This window comes from Torulaspora delbrueckii, chromosome 3, assembly GCF_000243375.1.
Source record: "Torulaspora delbrueckii CBS 1146 chromosome 3, complete genome".
Taxonomy (NCBI): Eukaryota; Fungi; Ascomycota; class Saccharomycetes; order Saccharomycetales; family Saccharomycetaceae; genus Torulaspora; species Torulaspora delbrueckii.
In genome coordinates, this window is record NC_016503.1 from 457185 (window position 1) to 474736 (window position 17552).

General features: G+C 42.5%; 8 protein-coding genes across 8 annotated transcripts; 2 read left to right on the forward strand and 6 right to left on the reverse strand.

Annotated features, from left to right (window-relative positions):
• Positions 1-55: 55 nt before the first annotated feature.
• PET112 (glutamyl-tRNA(Gln) amidotransferase subunit PET112) lies at positions 56-1678 on the forward strand (the record flags this gene model as incomplete). Its single annotated transcript, XM_003680315.1, has 1 exon — positions 56-1678. One exon carries the CDS (start codon positions 56-58, stop codon positions 1676-1678), a length of 1623 nt encoding a protein of 540 aa, XP_003680363.1.
• A 243-nt stretch (positions 1679-1921) lies between these two features.
• On the reverse strand, positions 1922-3058 carry TDEL0C02640 (uncharacterized protein; the record flags this gene model as incomplete). The annotated part of the gene is made up of 1 exon (XM_003680316.1): positions 1922-3058. One exon carries the CDS (start codon positions 3056-3058, stop codon positions 1922-1924), a length of 1137 nt encoding a protein of 378 aa, XP_003680364.1.
• A 641-nt stretch (positions 3059-3699) lies between these two features.
• On the reverse strand, positions 3700-4794 carry GLE2 (RNA export factor GLE2; the record flags this gene model as incomplete). The annotated part of the gene is made up of 1 exon (XM_003680317.1): positions 3700-4794. The coding sequence occupies one exon, from the start codon at positions 4792-4794 to the stop codon at positions 3700-3702; it is 1095 nt and encodes a 364-aa protein (XP_003680365.1).
• A 262-nt stretch (positions 4795-5056) lies between these two features.
• Positions 5057-7045, reverse strand: TDEL0C02660 (LisH domain-containing protein; the record flags this gene model as incomplete). The annotated part of the gene is made up of 1 exon (XM_003680318.1): positions 5057-7045. The coding sequence occupies one exon, from the start codon at positions 7043-7045 to the stop codon at positions 5057-5059; it is 1989 nt and encodes a 662-aa protein (XP_003680366.1).
• A 495-nt stretch (positions 7046-7540) lies between these two features.
• On the reverse strand, positions 7541-8869 carry ALG3 (dolichyl-P-Man:Man(5)GlcNAc(2)-PP-dolichol alpha-1,3-mannosyltransferase; the record flags this gene model as incomplete). The annotated part of the gene is made up of 1 exon (XM_003680319.1): positions 7541-8869. The coding sequence occupies one exon, from the start codon at positions 8867-8869 to the stop codon at positions 7541-7543; it is 1329 nt and encodes a 442-aa protein (XP_003680367.1).
• Positions 8870-9011: 142 nt separating this feature from the next.
• Positions 9012-12359, reverse strand: KAP123 (karyopherin KAP123; the record flags this gene model as incomplete). Its single annotated transcript, XM_003680320.1, has 1 exon — positions 9012-12359. The coding sequence occupies one exon, from the start codon at positions 12357-12359 to the stop codon at positions 9012-9014; it is 3348 nt and encodes a 1115-aa protein (XP_003680368.1).
• Positions 12360-12775: 416 nt separating this feature from the next.
• Positions 12776-15754, reverse strand: SWI4 (SBF complex DNA-binding subunit SWI4; the record flags this gene model as incomplete). The annotated part of the gene is made up of 1 exon (XM_003680321.1): positions 12776-15754. One exon carries the CDS (start codon positions 15752-15754, stop codon positions 12776-12778), a length of 2979 nt encoding a protein of 992 aa, XP_003680369.1.
• Positions 15755-17014: 1260 nt separating this feature from the next.
• LSM4 (U6 snRNA complex subunit LSM4) lies at positions 17015-17542 on the forward strand (the record flags this gene model as incomplete). The annotated part of the gene is made up of 1 exon (XM_003680322.1): positions 17015-17542. One exon carries the CDS (start codon positions 17015-17017, stop codon positions 17540-17542), a length of 528 nt encoding a protein of 175 aa, XP_003680370.1.
• Between the last annotated feature and the right edge of the window lie 10 nt (positions 17543-17552).

Here is a 17552-nt window from a genome sequence, read left to right on the forward strand (position 1 = left end):
AAAGCTAAGCAGATATTGGTAAAGCGGCAGTTGAGAAAACAAGAAAACAGCCCCTATGCTACGGCTTAAGAGATGGTATAACGTTGATAAGATTCAAACCTCAAAGTTCAAACTTCTCCCCCAGTACAAACTAAAATGCGGGCTCGAAATACACACACAACTGAACACGAACAAGAAGCTATTTTCGCAGTCTACCAATGATCCATTTCATTCACTAGATACCCCAAATGCACACACATCTTATTTCGACATTGCTCTACCAGGCACACAACCTATACTGAACTATGAGGTCGTTCTTTATGCCCTACGTTTATCGTTAGCACTGGATTCCAAAGTCAATCTGCGGTCTCAATTCGATCGCAAGCATTATTTTTACGGAGATCAGCCTATGGGTTACCAAATCACGCAGCACTACTCACCGTTTGCCTCTGGAGGCCACTTGACTCTTCACAAAGATGGAGATGGGATAAATGACATTGAAAAGAAGATCAATCTGATACAATTGCAGATTGAGCAGGATACAGGTAAATCCATTTACAGGGATAACGAAAAACAGACTCTAATTGATCTGAACAGAAGTAACGTGCCTCTAATAGAGATGGTCACACAGCCAGATTTCACTGATTTGAAGCAAATAAGGGCTTTCATTAAAAAATATCAAAATTTGGTTCGTCATCTTGATATATCTACGGGTGATTTGGAGACAGGTGCCATGAGGGTAGATGTGAATCTATCTGTTAATGATTTTGCCAGAGTAGAATTGAAGAACCTGCCGAATACAAGCTCCATAATGAACGCAATAAAGTATGAGTACCAGCGACAGGTAAAAATTTTGGAAGCTGGTGAGGGTGAAGAATATTTGTCACACTCAGAGACAAGATCTTGGAATGGTGAGTCGACTGTGAAGCTGAGAAGTAAGGAGACTACTATTGATTACAGATACATGCCTGATCCCGAGCTGCCCGTTATTAGTCTATCAGCAGATGTTATTGAAGGAGTCGGAAAATCTTTGCCTCCATCTCCTGATGAAATCCTAAGTCAATTGATGACGAAACCTTACTCTTTGTCTCTGAAGGATGCAAGGATTTTGACGATCAGCGGAAACAGCCAGGATGGCATCTATTCACAAGTAGAACTGCTGAAATTTTACCTCGATACTTTTGATTGTTATTCAAAAATCGTGGAAAGGGAAGGACTCGGTGAAGTAAAGCACAAGCTGCCTACAAATTGGATTATCCACGAACTTCTTGGCGATTTGAAGAAGCTTCAAATCCCACTTGAGAAAGCGACAGCGATATTAAGCCCCGAGAAATTTGCAGATTTCCTGACATTTATCCACAGTAACAAGATATCAAGTGCAAGTGGTAAACTGCTTCTTTTCCATGTCCTTGAGGACTTTCAAGCTCATGGCCTGACGAAACAAATAAACTTTGATGAGCTAATCAAAGAGTACGAGTTGCAAACTATCGATCAAGTTAACGAAGCCGACCTCAAGAAACTATGTCAGAAAATCATAGAAGCAGCTGACTCAAAGATGATAAATGGTATAGTTTCAGGCAAAAAGAGGAACTCAATCAAGTTTTTGGTTGGGCAAGGTATGAGGTCATCTCAGGGAAGGATCCAGGCTCAACAATTTGAAGATATGTTCAAGGAATTACTATGCAGCAACAATGAGTAGATCGAATCATGTAAATAGTAATTGTTTAGTCACAACCACAGTGCCAGGGCTTACATGTGGGCATTACAATTTAGGGTTTTACCTTCTAAATAACCCATCTAATAAAGTATTAATTTTACAGACTTGATAACAAATAATATTTATGATAAAAACAATGCGTATTAATATGACCTCCCTTTCCCATTAATGACAGGTAAACACAATAAAAAAATATGATATAACACAAGTTCCCCCAATCATTACTTAACTCCAAACGCTCATGTCATTATTCCAGATACCAAATGATCCACCAGCACTGGATGATGAATTTGCATGATTGGAACCCCAACCCACTGAATAATCGTTCATGAGCAAATTACTTCCAGAATTATTCATGCTTCCACTAGAACCATCAAAACTAGCCAAAGTATTCTCTCTCGTCAAAGGCGTTGCTTGATCAACTGAAATTGCTTCCGACATGAGAGCTGGCGTTGATATACCTTGCTCAAAATTGAAAGCAGGGGCACCAGTATTAGCAGCCTCGTTAGCCAAAGGGTTCGAAGGGTATCCACCCACCATATCTGTGCCAGTTGGGGCAGATATATTGGTAGTGGGAGAGATACCAGGTGCTATCGATGCTGAAGAGATCAAACTGGCATCCAAGTAGTTTGAGAATGGAGCTTGTGCAGCGAACTGAGAGTTGGAACTTCCGGAAGCCGTAGGCAAAACATAACCGATGTTACTGCTAAAGGATGAGATTGATGAGTTCCCACTTAGAGCCGCATCGGCTAGTGGAGGAGCTGGCGATGGCGAAGAATTACTAGAAGGATAACCTTGCTGCTGCTGCTGCTGCTGTTGTGAGGATTTGTTTTGATTTGGTACCATGAAAGAAGAACTCAATTGGTCCAGAGCGAGGTTGCTGCCACTTCCATTGGTATTGTAACTCATTTGTGGATAAACCTGTTTCAGATGATTTGTTATCATGGAATTAGCCGCAAAGGCTGGTTGCTGGTGCTGCTTTAGTTGGTATTGAGCGCCATATTTCATAGCAGCGTTATTGTTATACCTGTAGCTCTGATTGCTCGTATTCATCGCCTTTTTTCTATTCATGCCCATGGCCCCATTGATTGGAACACTCATTGAATTAGAACTTTTACCATTAAACATAACGTTACCCATAGGCAACTGCTTACCATTGATTCCCGACTTATCGCCGCCGTCATTATCAAAAGTTCCACTACCATTACTGTGACTGTACCTCATCTGCCCATGGATCTGATGGTGCTGGTTAAAACTGCTTGGGTTAGGAGAAGTCAATTTTAGGCTTCTATACTCCAAAAGGTATTTATCAACATCTTCAAGTTGAGAAAGAAAGGGAACACTTTCGATCTTGCCCGGCATATTGTTTGTGACTGCCGTGTGTACAATACCTCTAAAACTCCCACTTAGATCTTTTATAAACCACTCTTCAAGAGTTCAAGCGGTAAAATATACGAGTAAAAGGGTCTCAAAGACTCTCTCGTTCCCAATTGGGCAAGTTTTCTAAATGTAAAACCTATGCAAAAGTTGCACGAGCCTACTTCCTATCAGTAGAGCTAAAAAGCTTGAAAGCTTGACAATTGGAACCCTAGTTGGTTCGAAGATGCCTTGAGGTCTTCGTTATGGGCTCATACCAGATCTCGAGGTCTGCAACTTTTTCAACGTGCTAGGAAGATCTGAAAAATTTGCAAAATAGGCAAAAGCTTTAAAAATCGCGTGAGACACATCGGATACTATTATCCACTATATAAGCCAATTAACAATTACTATAGTTACAAGAACTCGTGAAATAATGTGATTGACTGCTGTCATAGAATGGTGTAAGCCTTGATGACTCTCATGTAAAAGTATTACTCTAGTTTATTCAACAGCTTTGCCCCTTTTATTGTATTTATACTGTGCGTAACAGTAGTATGATGGATGGGATCGTGGATTACTCAGAAATTAAAATTGCTTGTCTATGAATGCGTGATGTTAGATGCCGAGAGGGGTAGTGTCTGCTCCTACCTCTTTTTCTTCTCTTTTATCTCGTCGTCTGTTGTTGGGTGAAGCCTGATCACGTTTGGATAGTCCGGTCTGTTGCCCATATGGCCCTGATGCCAGTCGTAACTTAGCGCGTAGGCCAGCACTGTACCCTGTCTGTTGAAATTACACACTGGAATCGATGCTTGTAATGATGGATAACCTCTTAGCCTGTGCCTCTGGTTCTTATCCCAGAAATGGAAGGATCCGTCACCACCAGCAGTGACAAACGTACCATAGATGGGGTGGAATGCAATGCTGTTAACAGCATAGACCAAGGATTGTGCCTGGGTACCTGCAGCTCGGTTGCTGCTTGTTTGGCGGTGACATTTGAAGGAGAACCCAGATTTTCTCTGTTGTTCATCGTCCACATATCTGATAGCGCATCTGCCCTCAATGGAACCCACGGCGTACCCATCGCCTTCGTTGTAACACGCTACAGCTCGTGTTTGCCATTTCAAAGGAGATTGTGTGGTCTTGAAAATCGTAGCTGGATTACCGAGATCGATGATAGCGATATGTCTCTCTGCAGTGCCGACAACCAGCAATTGTTGCTTGCTATCCAGTGTGTAAACTCTCTCGGGCATCATCACCGTAGATATCGGCTGCGGTTGTCTTAAATCCCAATATTTCAGAGTCTTATCCCAGGAACCTGTTACGAGAACTTCCGTATTACTCGATCCAAAAGTTAAGTAACGCAGGCATTTGACAGGCCCCGCGTGTGTTCCCAAATCTTGTGATTGCCCACTGGCCACATCATATACCTTGACAACATTGTCACAACCACCTGATACCACTTTGGTACCATCAGTGGTCCATCTAGTACACAGTACGGGCGCAGTATGATCGTACTGTGCGCGACCTTGCGGAACACCATTTTGAACGTCCCAAATGCGAACCTTGTTATCCCATGAACTGACACTGAACATAAAGTCCTGTTGCGGTGAAAACGCTATATCAGAGATCGAATCCTCAGCTGGGATATTGATGATAATATCATTTGCCAAGTCCCTCTCGCTTGCCATAGTGGTAGAAACACCAGAATTTCCAGCCGATCCAGAACCAAAGAATGCCATTTCTAACGATTCAGATGACCATAAAATATGCCAATGGATTAAAACCAGGAGTCCAATGACTTGAATTGGGTCTAGGAAGTTGAATTATAAAGAGTTTCAAGCTTTTAATAAACATTAACCCGTCCAAAGAGACATATGAGAGTATTATACAACAAAGAAGCTCATCAGTATGCAGTTGATCAGCTTAATGGACACTCATCGCTGGCCTAGGGTCTTGAAGTTCCCTGTTCATGACTATTAATACTTTATATTTACACTTTTATTACTGTCGTGGACTCAAGAAGTTGAAAGAGGGTTCTCCTGGTTCCAACAAGTCCAGATTAAAATCTTGATGAGCAGTCTCAGTGAGACCATTTGTAGTGTCAGTACCTGGAATGAGATCATTCGGGGCGTCTTCGCCTTTGATAGCGGTGACATCAGGCATCGAAAGCATCGAATTAATTGACAGTAGTTCGTCTGCATCGGTCTCGTTGTACTGATAGGATCCACCGCTGCTGCTGCCTAGGGCAGAGTCAGCATTTGGTGGGCCGCTGGGCCCCCCACCGCTTATATCACCATTTTCTCCGACGAATGTGAAGTTGGTATGAGGGGTGGTTTGCACTTTACCGTTACTGTTCCACATGGTGTTCACGAACGTCGGGGTGCTCATCGAACTTTCGTCACCCATCACTTGCGGGCTTCCATTTGACGAACCTTTAGCCGACTTGCTACTTGATCTGTTGGCCTGCGACTTCTTCGCTTGATACTTACCCAGAACTCTGAACTGCGCCTTTTGTTGCGCTTCATTGGGTGGGGTTGGAACCGAGTTAGGTGGCACGAAACTGAACCCATTGTTGCTAAAAGTAATGGCTAGTGCTTTCTTCGGTTTTCGTACTTTTTTACTACTTTTCTTTGAGGAGTCAGTTAATTCGCTGCCACTTGATGAAACAGCCTCTGATACCGTTGCCAGAGAATTGGGCAGTACCAGCCTTTCGTTCACCTCATTGACATTTATTGGATGAGCCGCATTAACAGGTGTAGAGGGACTGTCCGAGAAAGAAGGTTGCATTGATCTGCTGACGGGACCTAGTGTACTATTAGCAGACCTTCTGCGGACCGCCTTGGGCTTTGCGGCATTCATCATGTTTAAACTCGAACAACTTGCCGACGTAGGTGTACCGTTTTGGGGAAGAATGCCCGCTGACGGGGGTAACATACGTTTCTTAGAAGTAGTACTATTAGATGTCCCAGGAGATGGTGTCGTCTTCTTATTTTGATTGTTGTACTCGATCTCAGACATGATCATCTGCCTTTGATAATTATGCAGACCCTCAATCACCGATATCCGCCCAGCAAAACTACTGCTGGACCCTCTGTAGGAGCCAGCAGGCGAACCTTGAACTGGCGATCCTGGGATGTCTGTGATAGAATTATTCTTTGCGAGCGGCGGTCTACTGGATTTACTCCTAGAACCTATAGGTTGCGGACTGGGTGAATGAGTTGGAGGAACCGCGTAGTAATGGTTAGTGCGATTGTGATAAAGAGCATTTGTTGGGAATTGATGATTAGGATTGACTGGCCAGCCAGAAGCGTCTGCACCCATAACAGGCGGTACGAATTGCGTGGGAGCCGTAACGTTAAAGTCACGCACGTCTTGATTCAGTTCATGAGTCACGTATGGATTAGGAACGTTGACATAGTTTGGTGGATAGTGCATACCAGGCATGGGAGAAACAAACGGCGAGAGACCGGATTCGACAGGAGATTCGCCATTTTGTCCAGCCATGCGCTGCAACCTGGCAGCCTGGACCGCATGAGACCTGTATGCATATTCTTGCTTTTGCTTATCGGATAGAATCTTGGTATATTCCTTGGCCACGGCAGAACCTTCCTTATGTGTCCTTGCGTTGAAGAGGTCCCAGAAAATCTGCCACCACTCATACAAAAACCCCTGTGGAGCATCCTTGACCTCGTCGAGAACCGAAGGAGTCTTTGCTACACCATTCACATCTACTAGCCCACCTTCACGACAAAAGGTCGCTGCAGTATTCTTGAGCGACGATTTAGAGAAAAAATCGTATATGTAAGCATCTAGCATCTGTTTAGAAGAGAAACCAGCCCCTTGTCGCCTTTGCTGTTGCTGTTGCTGCTGTTGCTGCTGCTGCTTTTGTTGATGTTGTTGATGTTGTTTCTCATGCTGCTTTTTATGTGGTACTTGTCCACCTAGATAAACATCATCCATCCCAATGTGGTCTGGCGATCGTTGAGACATTGAGGCTTGAAGAGCGATGGATTATGCTTCAATTTGAGCAATCGAGAAATGCTGCAATTCCACCAGTTCAGTTCTAGTCCTTGAGTGAGCCTTATTTCAATCTAATTGCGTCTTATCGACCCCCCCTGCTAGCAGCACGAAGGATAACTAATGAACTCAAGTGGATACAATGTGTTTAACTGAACGCAGCAATTGATTACTCACAGGCTAAAGCCAATGCCGGTGGTCCACACCTTTTCACAATGCCTTTGTCAGTTTCTTGTAGATATGGCGCGAGTTTAATGTTACTCTTGGTGAAGACCAATTACGTACGTTCGGGTAAGCTCATCGCCCCGATAAAAGTCTACAAGAGATCAGTTGGTTGATGAGTTATGTGTGCTTTGATTCAGATGATTCTAGTAGTACTTAGTGCTGAGTATGAATGCCCTGTCTTAGATACACGGCCGTAGTGCGACGAAATATGTAGTATGTTGTGGCACCGTAGACGCACCTCACTTACTGCCCTTTCTTTTGATTAGTACTCTTGTGAATCGAGCAATTGAGACTGTTTATGGCCAGCAGTAGGAGCATGGTACTGTTTAGCAGTAAGAGAAGCGTACTAGCTTGCGCGTTGGGTGGGTACGAGTTCCAACAAAATTCGTGCAAAATGTACCAGATGGGACCTAGGAACCAAGGAATCCTGGAGTAGTACATTAAAATAGGTATTGTCCAGTGGTACCACGTCAGGAATTGGTAGTGCAGGGATCTCGAAAAAATGACCCCGATGTAGTTCGTCGTTACTAGGAGATATGGGACGGTATCTCCCAGCTTGACGCCTGGGATCGACTTTGATAGTGGACGTATGACTGAATTTCGTAGATCTTTTAGTAGGCATGGATATCTGAAAAATATGACTGCCAGTATTCCAACGAGCTGGCTCAATAGCAGGGACTTGTGAAAAATTATACTGTCGAACCCGTCTTCGTCTATCATTTGCCAATTTACGCTCCATTTGAACATAAAGCTCCGACTAAAATTGAAAGCTGATTGTAGATATTCCATTGGGTATGTTTTGAGAAACTGCAGGGCGACGAGACCTTGCCAAGCGACAGCTATCATTGCGCAAAGGGCCGTTACTGTCAATTGCCCCTCGTTGATCAAAAAGATAGAGACCATGAATGCTGGAAGATACAGCAACGCATTCATCTTGATACTAATTGCCACGCTGTAGGTTAAAGATGAAATCATCGAAATAAGAGCACTACGTCTCTTTGTCGCCTGCATCAACAGCACTACGGTTAAGACCATGAAAAAAGTAGTAAAGCAGTCATTGAACAATCTCAGGACGTAGATCGAGTGTAATCTCTTTGATAGACAGGCTAGCACAACACACCAGGGCGGTAGTTGCAGTTGGTAGTAAATGATCATCTGAAGTGATAAAGTGCCGATGTACAAGTACCTGAAGATGTTCTGTCCTTCATGCAAGAGATTCATACCTTGTGTGATCTTATACATCAATTTGTATAGGAGAACGTGTCCAGCAGGGTAGACTAAAGGTCCAGTACCTCCTCTGATCTGTGAGTAATCCAATTCACCATCCATAGTAATCATTTCTATCTGTTCCATGTAAGCCTTGTAGTCTATTTCAGTGTATGGTACCTTAGCAGTAATAATTTTGAGGGCAAGGGACTCAACAACCAGCAGTAATGGCATGATCACAGCATTGCCTCGGGGATTGAAGCAAAGGAAACGCATACCATCTTTGAAATCCTGCCATAGATCCAAGGGCGGCCTTACGAATTCCTTCTCATCACTAGCGCCCTGTGGCTCGGTTTTCTCAGCCATTCCTCGAGCTCCTGCTATCTTGATTCTTGCCTTCACGAATTTTCAGTAAAATGATAGCTCAAAAAAGTTCCTTATAGATAAAATACATAATATAATAAACTTGAAATGATAATCAATGTATCGACGTTCGGTTCCTATTCATTTAAGCGAGGACTCTTGCTAAGACAGGGCTTTGTGCAACCAAGCCGTCGTAGGTATTGTTCAAATACTTCAACAAGGCGATAACCTTCTCTCTCATCTCTTCGTTTTGGAATTGCTTCAATCTTTCCATGTTTTCTTCCCTACCCAAAGTAGATTCTTGTTCAAGCTTTATCCTCTCGTCTTCTTTTGTGAAGACGACCGTAAATAGCTCAATAATCTTTGGTGTTGCGCTAGCAATAACACTGTTGTTATTCTGGTAAAGCTTGATGATAAGCTCGAAAATTGGGTTGTATTCCTCGAAGCCGGTCTTCAAAGGTAGATGTGCCAATAGTGCTGGGATAGTTTGTTCCATTGGAACAAAGTTTTCGTGCTTCAAAGTCATCCTTGCTGCACAACCGCTGGCATTGGCATAGGCTCTGTCAACAATCTCTCTAGTAGCTTCATCATCTTCGGCAGTTAAGGCCTTTTGATCAGCAGTGGTCAACAATTGGTACATTGCCTTCAAAACTGGCTCGTAGATTGCAGAGACGTCAAAGTTGGCAAACTCGCAAAGAACACCAACACCGTAAGCAGCGTTACCTCTGACTTCCAAAGACTTATCGGTAGTCAATCTGATGACTAGAGCTTCCAGCATCTCGTGCATGAATGGGTTTTGACCTTTCATACCTAGAGCAATCTCCGATGCAGCACCAACAGCTGACGATCTCTTGTTCTTGGATGTAGACTCGAACAAGGATAGCAAGACAGGTTTGAAGTTCTCGAAGATCTTGGCAAAATCCCCTTCAAGAGCGTGGGATAGACTGACAAGCACTTCTAGAGCAACATCTTGCAGCGTGGCTTCAGTCTCAGAAGCATCTAGCTCTTCGTCCTTTGGAACATCTTCTTCCAAGTCAATGGTTTGACAGGTGTGAGTACCCTTCAAGACACTCATGACTTGGACGCAGAGGTTTTCCAATGCACTTGTGTTTCCGTTATCCATAACGATAATACTACCAAATTGTTTGATCATGTTGGCCATGTCTTCCATAACGGTAATTAGCATGGATGTCTCGAATTCATCACCTAGGTTTGTCAACGTAATCTCTCTGGCGGTTTGAATAACTGCCAAAACGCTTGCATCAACATAAGATCCAGATGGGATTCCCTTAGGGTATGTCTCAGGAACGAACTTGGAAGCCAACAAGACAGCCTTGACAATGTTCCAGATGGTGTTTAAAGCGGTTTCTTTCAGACCATAGGATTCTTCGACTTGCTCAGTTAAAACCTTCAAAGACTCCTCAACAAAAGGAACGAAATGTTCTTTAGTACCCAAAGCCAATTCAGACAAAGCAGCTGCAGCCACTTCCTTTTCATATGAAATACCAGTGTTGACAGTGAACTTGTTTTGCAACTCTTCTTCATTAGCACCGTCAGCAAAAGCAGCCAAATCTTCGGCATCACCATCGAAGTTGAACTGGTACTCGTCAAGTTGCAACGTTTTGAAGATTTCTGGCAGGATGGTCTTCAAGAATGGTGAAAAATTCTCGCCGTACACCTTAGCTAAGTTAGCAATGAAAGCGTAACCGGATTCTCTCAATCTTGCAGACTCAGTCTTGATAGCTTCGTAAGCAGAATTAACTAAAGGTTCAGCGTACTCAGCGAAGGTTTCAGATCTGACAGCTCTTGCCATTGTGGAGATGTTTTCGAAAGTTAAAGCTCTTAGCTCGATGTCATCTTCACTCATACCCTCAATTTGGGAACAGTTTTCGATGAATTGACCCAAGTATTGGACACTGGTCTTGAAGTAAGGAATGAAAGCTGCACCAGCTGCAAAAGCTGCAGAACCAATAGCGGAAACGACGGCGCATCTCAATTTAGATGATTTGTTACTCTCCAGCATGTAGAAAAGCTTATTCATCAATGGTTCCAAGTACTTGGAGATTGCTTCGTAAGCGATAAACTCCAACAATCCATCGAGAGCAACAGTGGCGTAGTTATAAATGACAACAAACTTGGCAGTGTCAATAATATCGATGATCAAAGGTAGATACTCATCATGGAACTTGGCCACTTCATCTTGCAAATCGCTGGTCAAATGGTGAACACATTTTAATGCGGCCAACTTGACGATTGGTTCATTATCCTTCAAACCAGTGATCGTTGCTGGAATAATTTTATCGAACTGAGATAAGATGTAGTCTGGAGAACCTGTCACAGCGACAGAAATAGCCAATAGAATACCTCTTCTTTCGAATGCATTGGAAGATTGAAGCATAGCTGGCAAGTGGTCAATGATCACTGTAGCAACTTGAGAAGGAGGTAGTTCTGAAGAAGCAAAAGCTAGTAATCTAATTGCGGTTAGAGAAGGAGTGTTTTCCTCATTCTCAGCAGCTTCATCTTCATTATTTAGCTCCTCATCGACATCAATCTCCTCAGAAGCAACCTTCAGAGCGGCCATGGTAATCTCTGGACCCAACTTGGCTTGAGAGATCTTAGACTTTCTATAGGATAGAGCAGAGATCATGAATTGCACAGCAAAGACTCTGACATCTTCGTCAATTTCGTTGTTGACGGCAATTTGAATTGCCAACTTGACCAAATCTGGGATGGCATTGTTAGTCAACTGAGATTCCAACAATAAGAAATCGTTCAAACAATTGAAAATCAACTTTGAGTTGACAGCATCGTCAGCCTTGATAACAGCCTCTAGGACACTCACCACAGAAGGAATCAAAGCAGCAAATTTGGCAGCTTGTTGTGGATTCACCTCTTCTTGCTCTTGGATCAAACCAGAGACATGGTTCAGACCTTGGGCCGCTAGGGATCTAGTCTCCAAGGAAGCCGTATCGTTAATGGTCTTGCTGAACAAGTCAAGAAGATCGTCAATGTAGGCCGTTAGAGAAGGAGTGAAATCCTCCAATAGAGAGAAAAGAATGAAAGAGGAAGTCAATCTAGTTTGAGCATCTTCACCGGAGGCAGCTTGAATCAAATTTGGAACCAAATCTGGCCATTGGTTTTCTTCCATCTCTTCAGTGCCAATTGCAGCAATAACACGAGCATTCGAGTGACGAATTAACTCCTTTGGCTCACTGAAAGCTGTTTGCAGCAAGGATTGCTTGATCTGAGTCTTGGTAGAGGCATCCAAAGCAGCCCAATGCTTTGGAACCAATTTTCTGGCTTCGACACCCGCCAGTTGCTTAAGAGCATCATCAGAGGCATTTTGCAAAATATGGATTAATGCAGGAAGACTCGATGGCTGTTTGTAAAACTGTGTTTGCAAAGTTTTGGTAGCTTCTTTCAAGCCATTCGAATTTGGGTGAACAATAGCACCCAAGGTCTGCTCAAGTTGAGCCAAATACTGTTGATCCATGATTGTAGTTATACCGAGTTTCTCACAGAATTGAGTTCAACTCGAAGAACAAAACGTCTCAGCACGTAGTAGCTTGCTGTCTTCAATTTCTTTCGAACTAACGAAAAAAATCAATCTTTTTGGAAACTCCGACTATTGCCAAGGAGAAGTACACTGCAAGCTAAACAAATCTGGTTTTTAAAACCCTCTATAATGCTGTAAATGTCTTGCTTTGTTTGCAATCAACAGAAGTTATTCTCCATCTCATCGCACCTCATCGCATCGAAAAGCTCATCGCATCTAAAAATTTTTCATCAACACAGAAAGAGTCTCTGAGCCTGCAAAGTCACGTGCAGAAACGTAAACATACAATGTGAAGAGATTAAAGATGCTATTAAGTATATAAAGAAGTCCCGAAAGAGCGTCTTGAGTAGTTTTTATGCGTTTGCCCGTAGATCTGTTTCTATTTCGTCGAGTTTCGTGTCAATGTTCTCCATTGTCATGCCAATTAAGCGTCTGTACTTGCTGATCTTGTTAGAGGTGTCAATGTTGCACTTCCCGTCGATGATCTTCCCAAGGAAAGAACGTCTTCTAAATTGTAAGAATGCCAACTCCGTAGCGAGTTTCCAGGTGTCCTCATTCTGTGATTTTTCTGGTGCTGGTGATGCTGCGGAGTCTTCGTCAACTTTTGATTCTTCCTCTTGGACTAAAGAGGCTAAACTTAGTGCTTGTGATTTCTCTATGCATTGAATAAAAGCTACTTTGCCGCTTTCAGTTGTGTTTCGTAGTTCCTCTGTCGCATTGCCTAGGTCACTGATGGTTTGAATCCCTTCTGATTCGTCGTATTGCGCAAAGAGTTCTTTCTCCCCATGTTCTATTTTCTGTAAATTATTCTTTACCAATGTAATTCCTTTCTCCGTATTTTCGGTCTCTGTAGCAATCGAGCTTGCCTGTGTATTAAGTGAAAAGACCAAATTGTTCGATACATCCCTCAACTTGCCTGCCAACGATACAATTTCACCGAGCTGTTTAACTTTTGGTTGACCAGCGCGCGGAGACAGTATGATTGGTCCCAACGGCGACTCCATGGCGTCAGCCAAATTGACAAATTTCTTTAAACTTGGCGGAGGCAGCATACTTGTCATACTTGGTCTCTTTTTATGAAGTATTGGTGAACTTTCCAGCAGTTTTGATGGTGTAGTTTTTACATCTCTGATAGCAGATGAAGTGACAAATGAATCAATATTCGATAAATCATCCATGAGCGAGTTAAAAGTCGTAGAATCAGCACCAGATAAGAAATTTCTGTCTGCCATCTTCCTCGTCGGTACTGCTGGGGTTAATTTTATTTGAGGCGGCTTTATTGGTTCGTTATCTGTTGGCGATATGATTTGTTGATCCTTTTCCTGTGATAGTTTTGACGCTGTCTTAGCAGGATTGGCCAATGTACCGGTAGGTGGTTCAAGATAAGGAGAACCTTTATTAATTGCCTGTGGGCTAAGTGCTTGATTGATGGAAGTGGGCGGTACCAAATTGAATTTCGCCAGGATAGAAGCTGGTGTCTCATTTTCATAGTTAGTAATATCCATCGAAGAGCCGAGATAGCAGAGTTTATTACAAAGTTCCAAATTCAGATTCAACGCTGCCAAGTGGAGTACTGTGTTCCCCAGATTATCCTGGAAATTCAAAGTCATCCTCAGCAAAGTATAATCATCCTGACCCAAATTTTGAATGATAGCATCCATGTAATAGTTTATCACCAATGGATCCTTTGACTTATTAACGCTCAATTCCACGAGATAGTGCAGTGGTAGTCTACCATTTGAGTCGGGTGTCACAATACAAATTCTCAATAATGAGATAATCTCTGGGAATGAACCTGCTTTATAACAGTTGTTGTAAAAAATCGATTTGGTGATACAATTGAAGCCTTTTGAGTTACTCTGTAATGCGTTACCGTTCAATGCTATCAACAGTTTAATCAAAGGGATATTGGCCATTGCAGTGGCCCAATGCAGTGGTGTGTGACCTTGGTCATCTATCTGAAAATTGATATCCAGATTGGATGGTGGATGGTACATTTGAGACGGCAGAGCATAATCCTTATCTGAGCCATCCTCCGAGGACAAAACTTGCAAGATCGTTTCCTTGTACGCTTCCACCGACATTTGCTCGAGGTCCGCATGTGCAACATCATCATTCTCCACTGCAGTAGCTGGTGCCGTTGGGATCCCACTGAATGTCTGTGGAGTAGAGGATCTTGACGACATCGGAGTTGGGTTATCCTGTGTAGAGAACATTTCCATCGATGAAGTATTTGAATGGGTAGTGTTGCTAGCCGCTATTGGGTACATTGTCTTTGGTGAAGTTTGCGATAAATGCTTTGGATGCATATCTTGCCACATCTGCTGTTTCATCACTTTGAAATTCTGTTGAGCCTTATCCTGATTGAGGAACGCTTCATCGTTCATAATAGGATCGATTTGACTATCCTTTCTACGCTTCTTAGGCGGTTGTTTCGAATTTCCGTTGATTGTAATATTGGGTACAGACTGATGAGTCTGATCCTGCGTGGAGAAAACTCCTTGGTTGGGACCTTCAGGTATGAAAGTGAGGAACGATTGAGATTCCGTACCATTGTGAAAATTTGCATTACTATGGTGGTTATTACGAGGAATCTTATGATGATGCGAGAGTGAAGTGGGCACGGGATAAAACTGCAATGGTTTCTGTGTTGCCGAATAACCCATCGTCATAGGTGTCTCTTTATCGTTCAAAGCCTGTGGAACCGTTGTGTTTGAATTCTGTCCGGCAAGATGAGCCTGTTGTGGAGTTTGAAATACCAAATTTTGCAAAGGACTAGGATTCGGTTGTAACACACCATTCTTCTTTGTCTTTCTGGCCATTGCCGAAGCAGAAAGCTTCTTCTTAGGGGTTTTATTGTAACTAGAGGGAGAAGTTATCCTCCCATTGGGCGATGATCTCTTCAGCACACTGTTTTTACATCTTTTCGCCGGAGGATTCATCGGATCGAGCTGAAACCCAATAATCGTACTAACAACGGGGTCTCTAATATTATACTTGGAAACCATATACTTGGCATTCTCCAACGGAATCCACGTACCTTGGAACCTTCCATACCCACCCTGCACCTTTTCATGACGCATATCAGTGGATTCTTTCTCCAAAACTTTCGTTCTCTGTGTCTTTGAGAATTGAGCGATCTTGAACACCTGCGTAATATTAACCCAATCATCAGCAGTTCTTCTCATCACGATCCTAGACTCAAAACCACGAATATAACACTCATAAACATCTGTCTCCGCATAAGTCGCGATTTCAATTACGGGCACCAAGCCCGCCGAACCCGTTCCTTCTGCTTCATTGGAACTAGTCATCCCGGTGCCAGACTCCATTCACACGCTCCACTGGATCCCAGCTTGAAGAGAGAGGATCTAGCGAGCTATAAGAGGACGTATCTCCACTTGTTCATGCCGATCCACCAGGTATGTTGATGGTAATACTCTCACTGCTGTCTCCGTCTGCGTAACCCGGCACCACCCTTTGTTTTTTTCCCCAATGGGGGGAAACGAGATCTGGTGAGGCATTGGCAAGAATTTACGCGTTATGCGACGCGTAAAGTGAAAATTTGGTAAGAACTGATAACACGATAGGAATAAAAGAGCTCGATAGCACCGTTATAGTGACACTATGTGTTTGATAACTGAATGGGTTTCCACCTTCGTAGGTTTAATTCCTATCCCCATAATTTTATTCTTTTTGAAATAAAAAATTCAAACATAAAGTAGCCATGCATTGGTAATTTATCTAAAATACCTTTAATACGCATCGAAGGGCATCGAAGGGTCCAATATTACTAGTCTTCTATGAGGTATATGAAAGACATGATTATAAGAAGTCTTGCTATAATTCAACTAGTAAATGGAGTTGACAACATTCATTTGTTTATGTAAAACGCACTGATCTATTATATAATACATGAATTGCTTTGGACAAGAATTGATGGGTCTGAAATATTAGTCCCGTCCTTTTGGATCGGGAATTAGAAAGATGACATAGTGACTAAATAAAGACTGCTGACTTAAGAGAAAATTTTAGCCCAACGTTTGGTTCCACTAAATTATAATAATAATGACCCAAGACAGAATAACTGTAGATCAAGAACTTGATCTATAATTTTCCCAAAAATTATTTCTCAGGCGGTGACGTAGACGGACTCAAGTTTGATAGTAGAGAAACAATAACAAGAAGAATTAAAATTACACAATGATCCATGCTTCGCATATGAATAATCACACACACACACACACACACACTTATTGAATATGCGACAGTGAATTAACAATTTATGAAAGATAGATCATTTAATATTGATCATAATTAGGTGGCTATTTATCAAGACCTACCATTGATAGAAAATCAAACCTATCTTCTAGCACAATTGGTCGTGTATTGATTGATCTGGCTCTCTAGTAGGAAGTGAAGAACATCTGGTAACTTGGAAGTTTCGGGTAACGTCGAAAAGGAAAGTCGGGTAATTTGAAAAATATTGTCAAAGTACCACATTATAATAGTATAACCCATATATACCTTCAGCTAACCTTAACCAGCCCTACTTCCCCATAATTTGCCATTACACTAATTAACCTTTTTCGATGCTACCGCTATACCTGCTGACAAATGCCAAAGGACAACAGGTGAGTGTTGAGCTTAAAAATGGCGAGATCGTCGAGGGTGAACTTACCAACGTCGATAACTGGATGAACCTAACCCTCAGTAACGTAAGTCAACAGGATACCATTGGGAACAGTGGCAATATCGCCTTTCAAAAAGAAATTGTCAAATCACAGGAAGTCTATCTAAGAGGTACCTATATCAAATACATTAAATTACAGGATAATGTCATCGATCAAGTTAAGCAACAAATAAGTAACAACAATGGATCCAAGGACAATAATAGTGGTAATTTCAGAAGAGGTAACAAATTCGGTGGTCGTGACAACTTTAGACGTGGGAACCAAAATAACAGAGGTTATAATAATAACCAGAGTGGTGGTGGTCGTCGCCCATACCAAAATCGTTACGAAAATTCACAAAGACCTTCAAGTGGCAGTGGTATGGGTGGGTTTGTGCAGCAACACAGATCCCAAAGAGATACGAATAATGCGAACGTCGAATTTTAACTCTATGCCG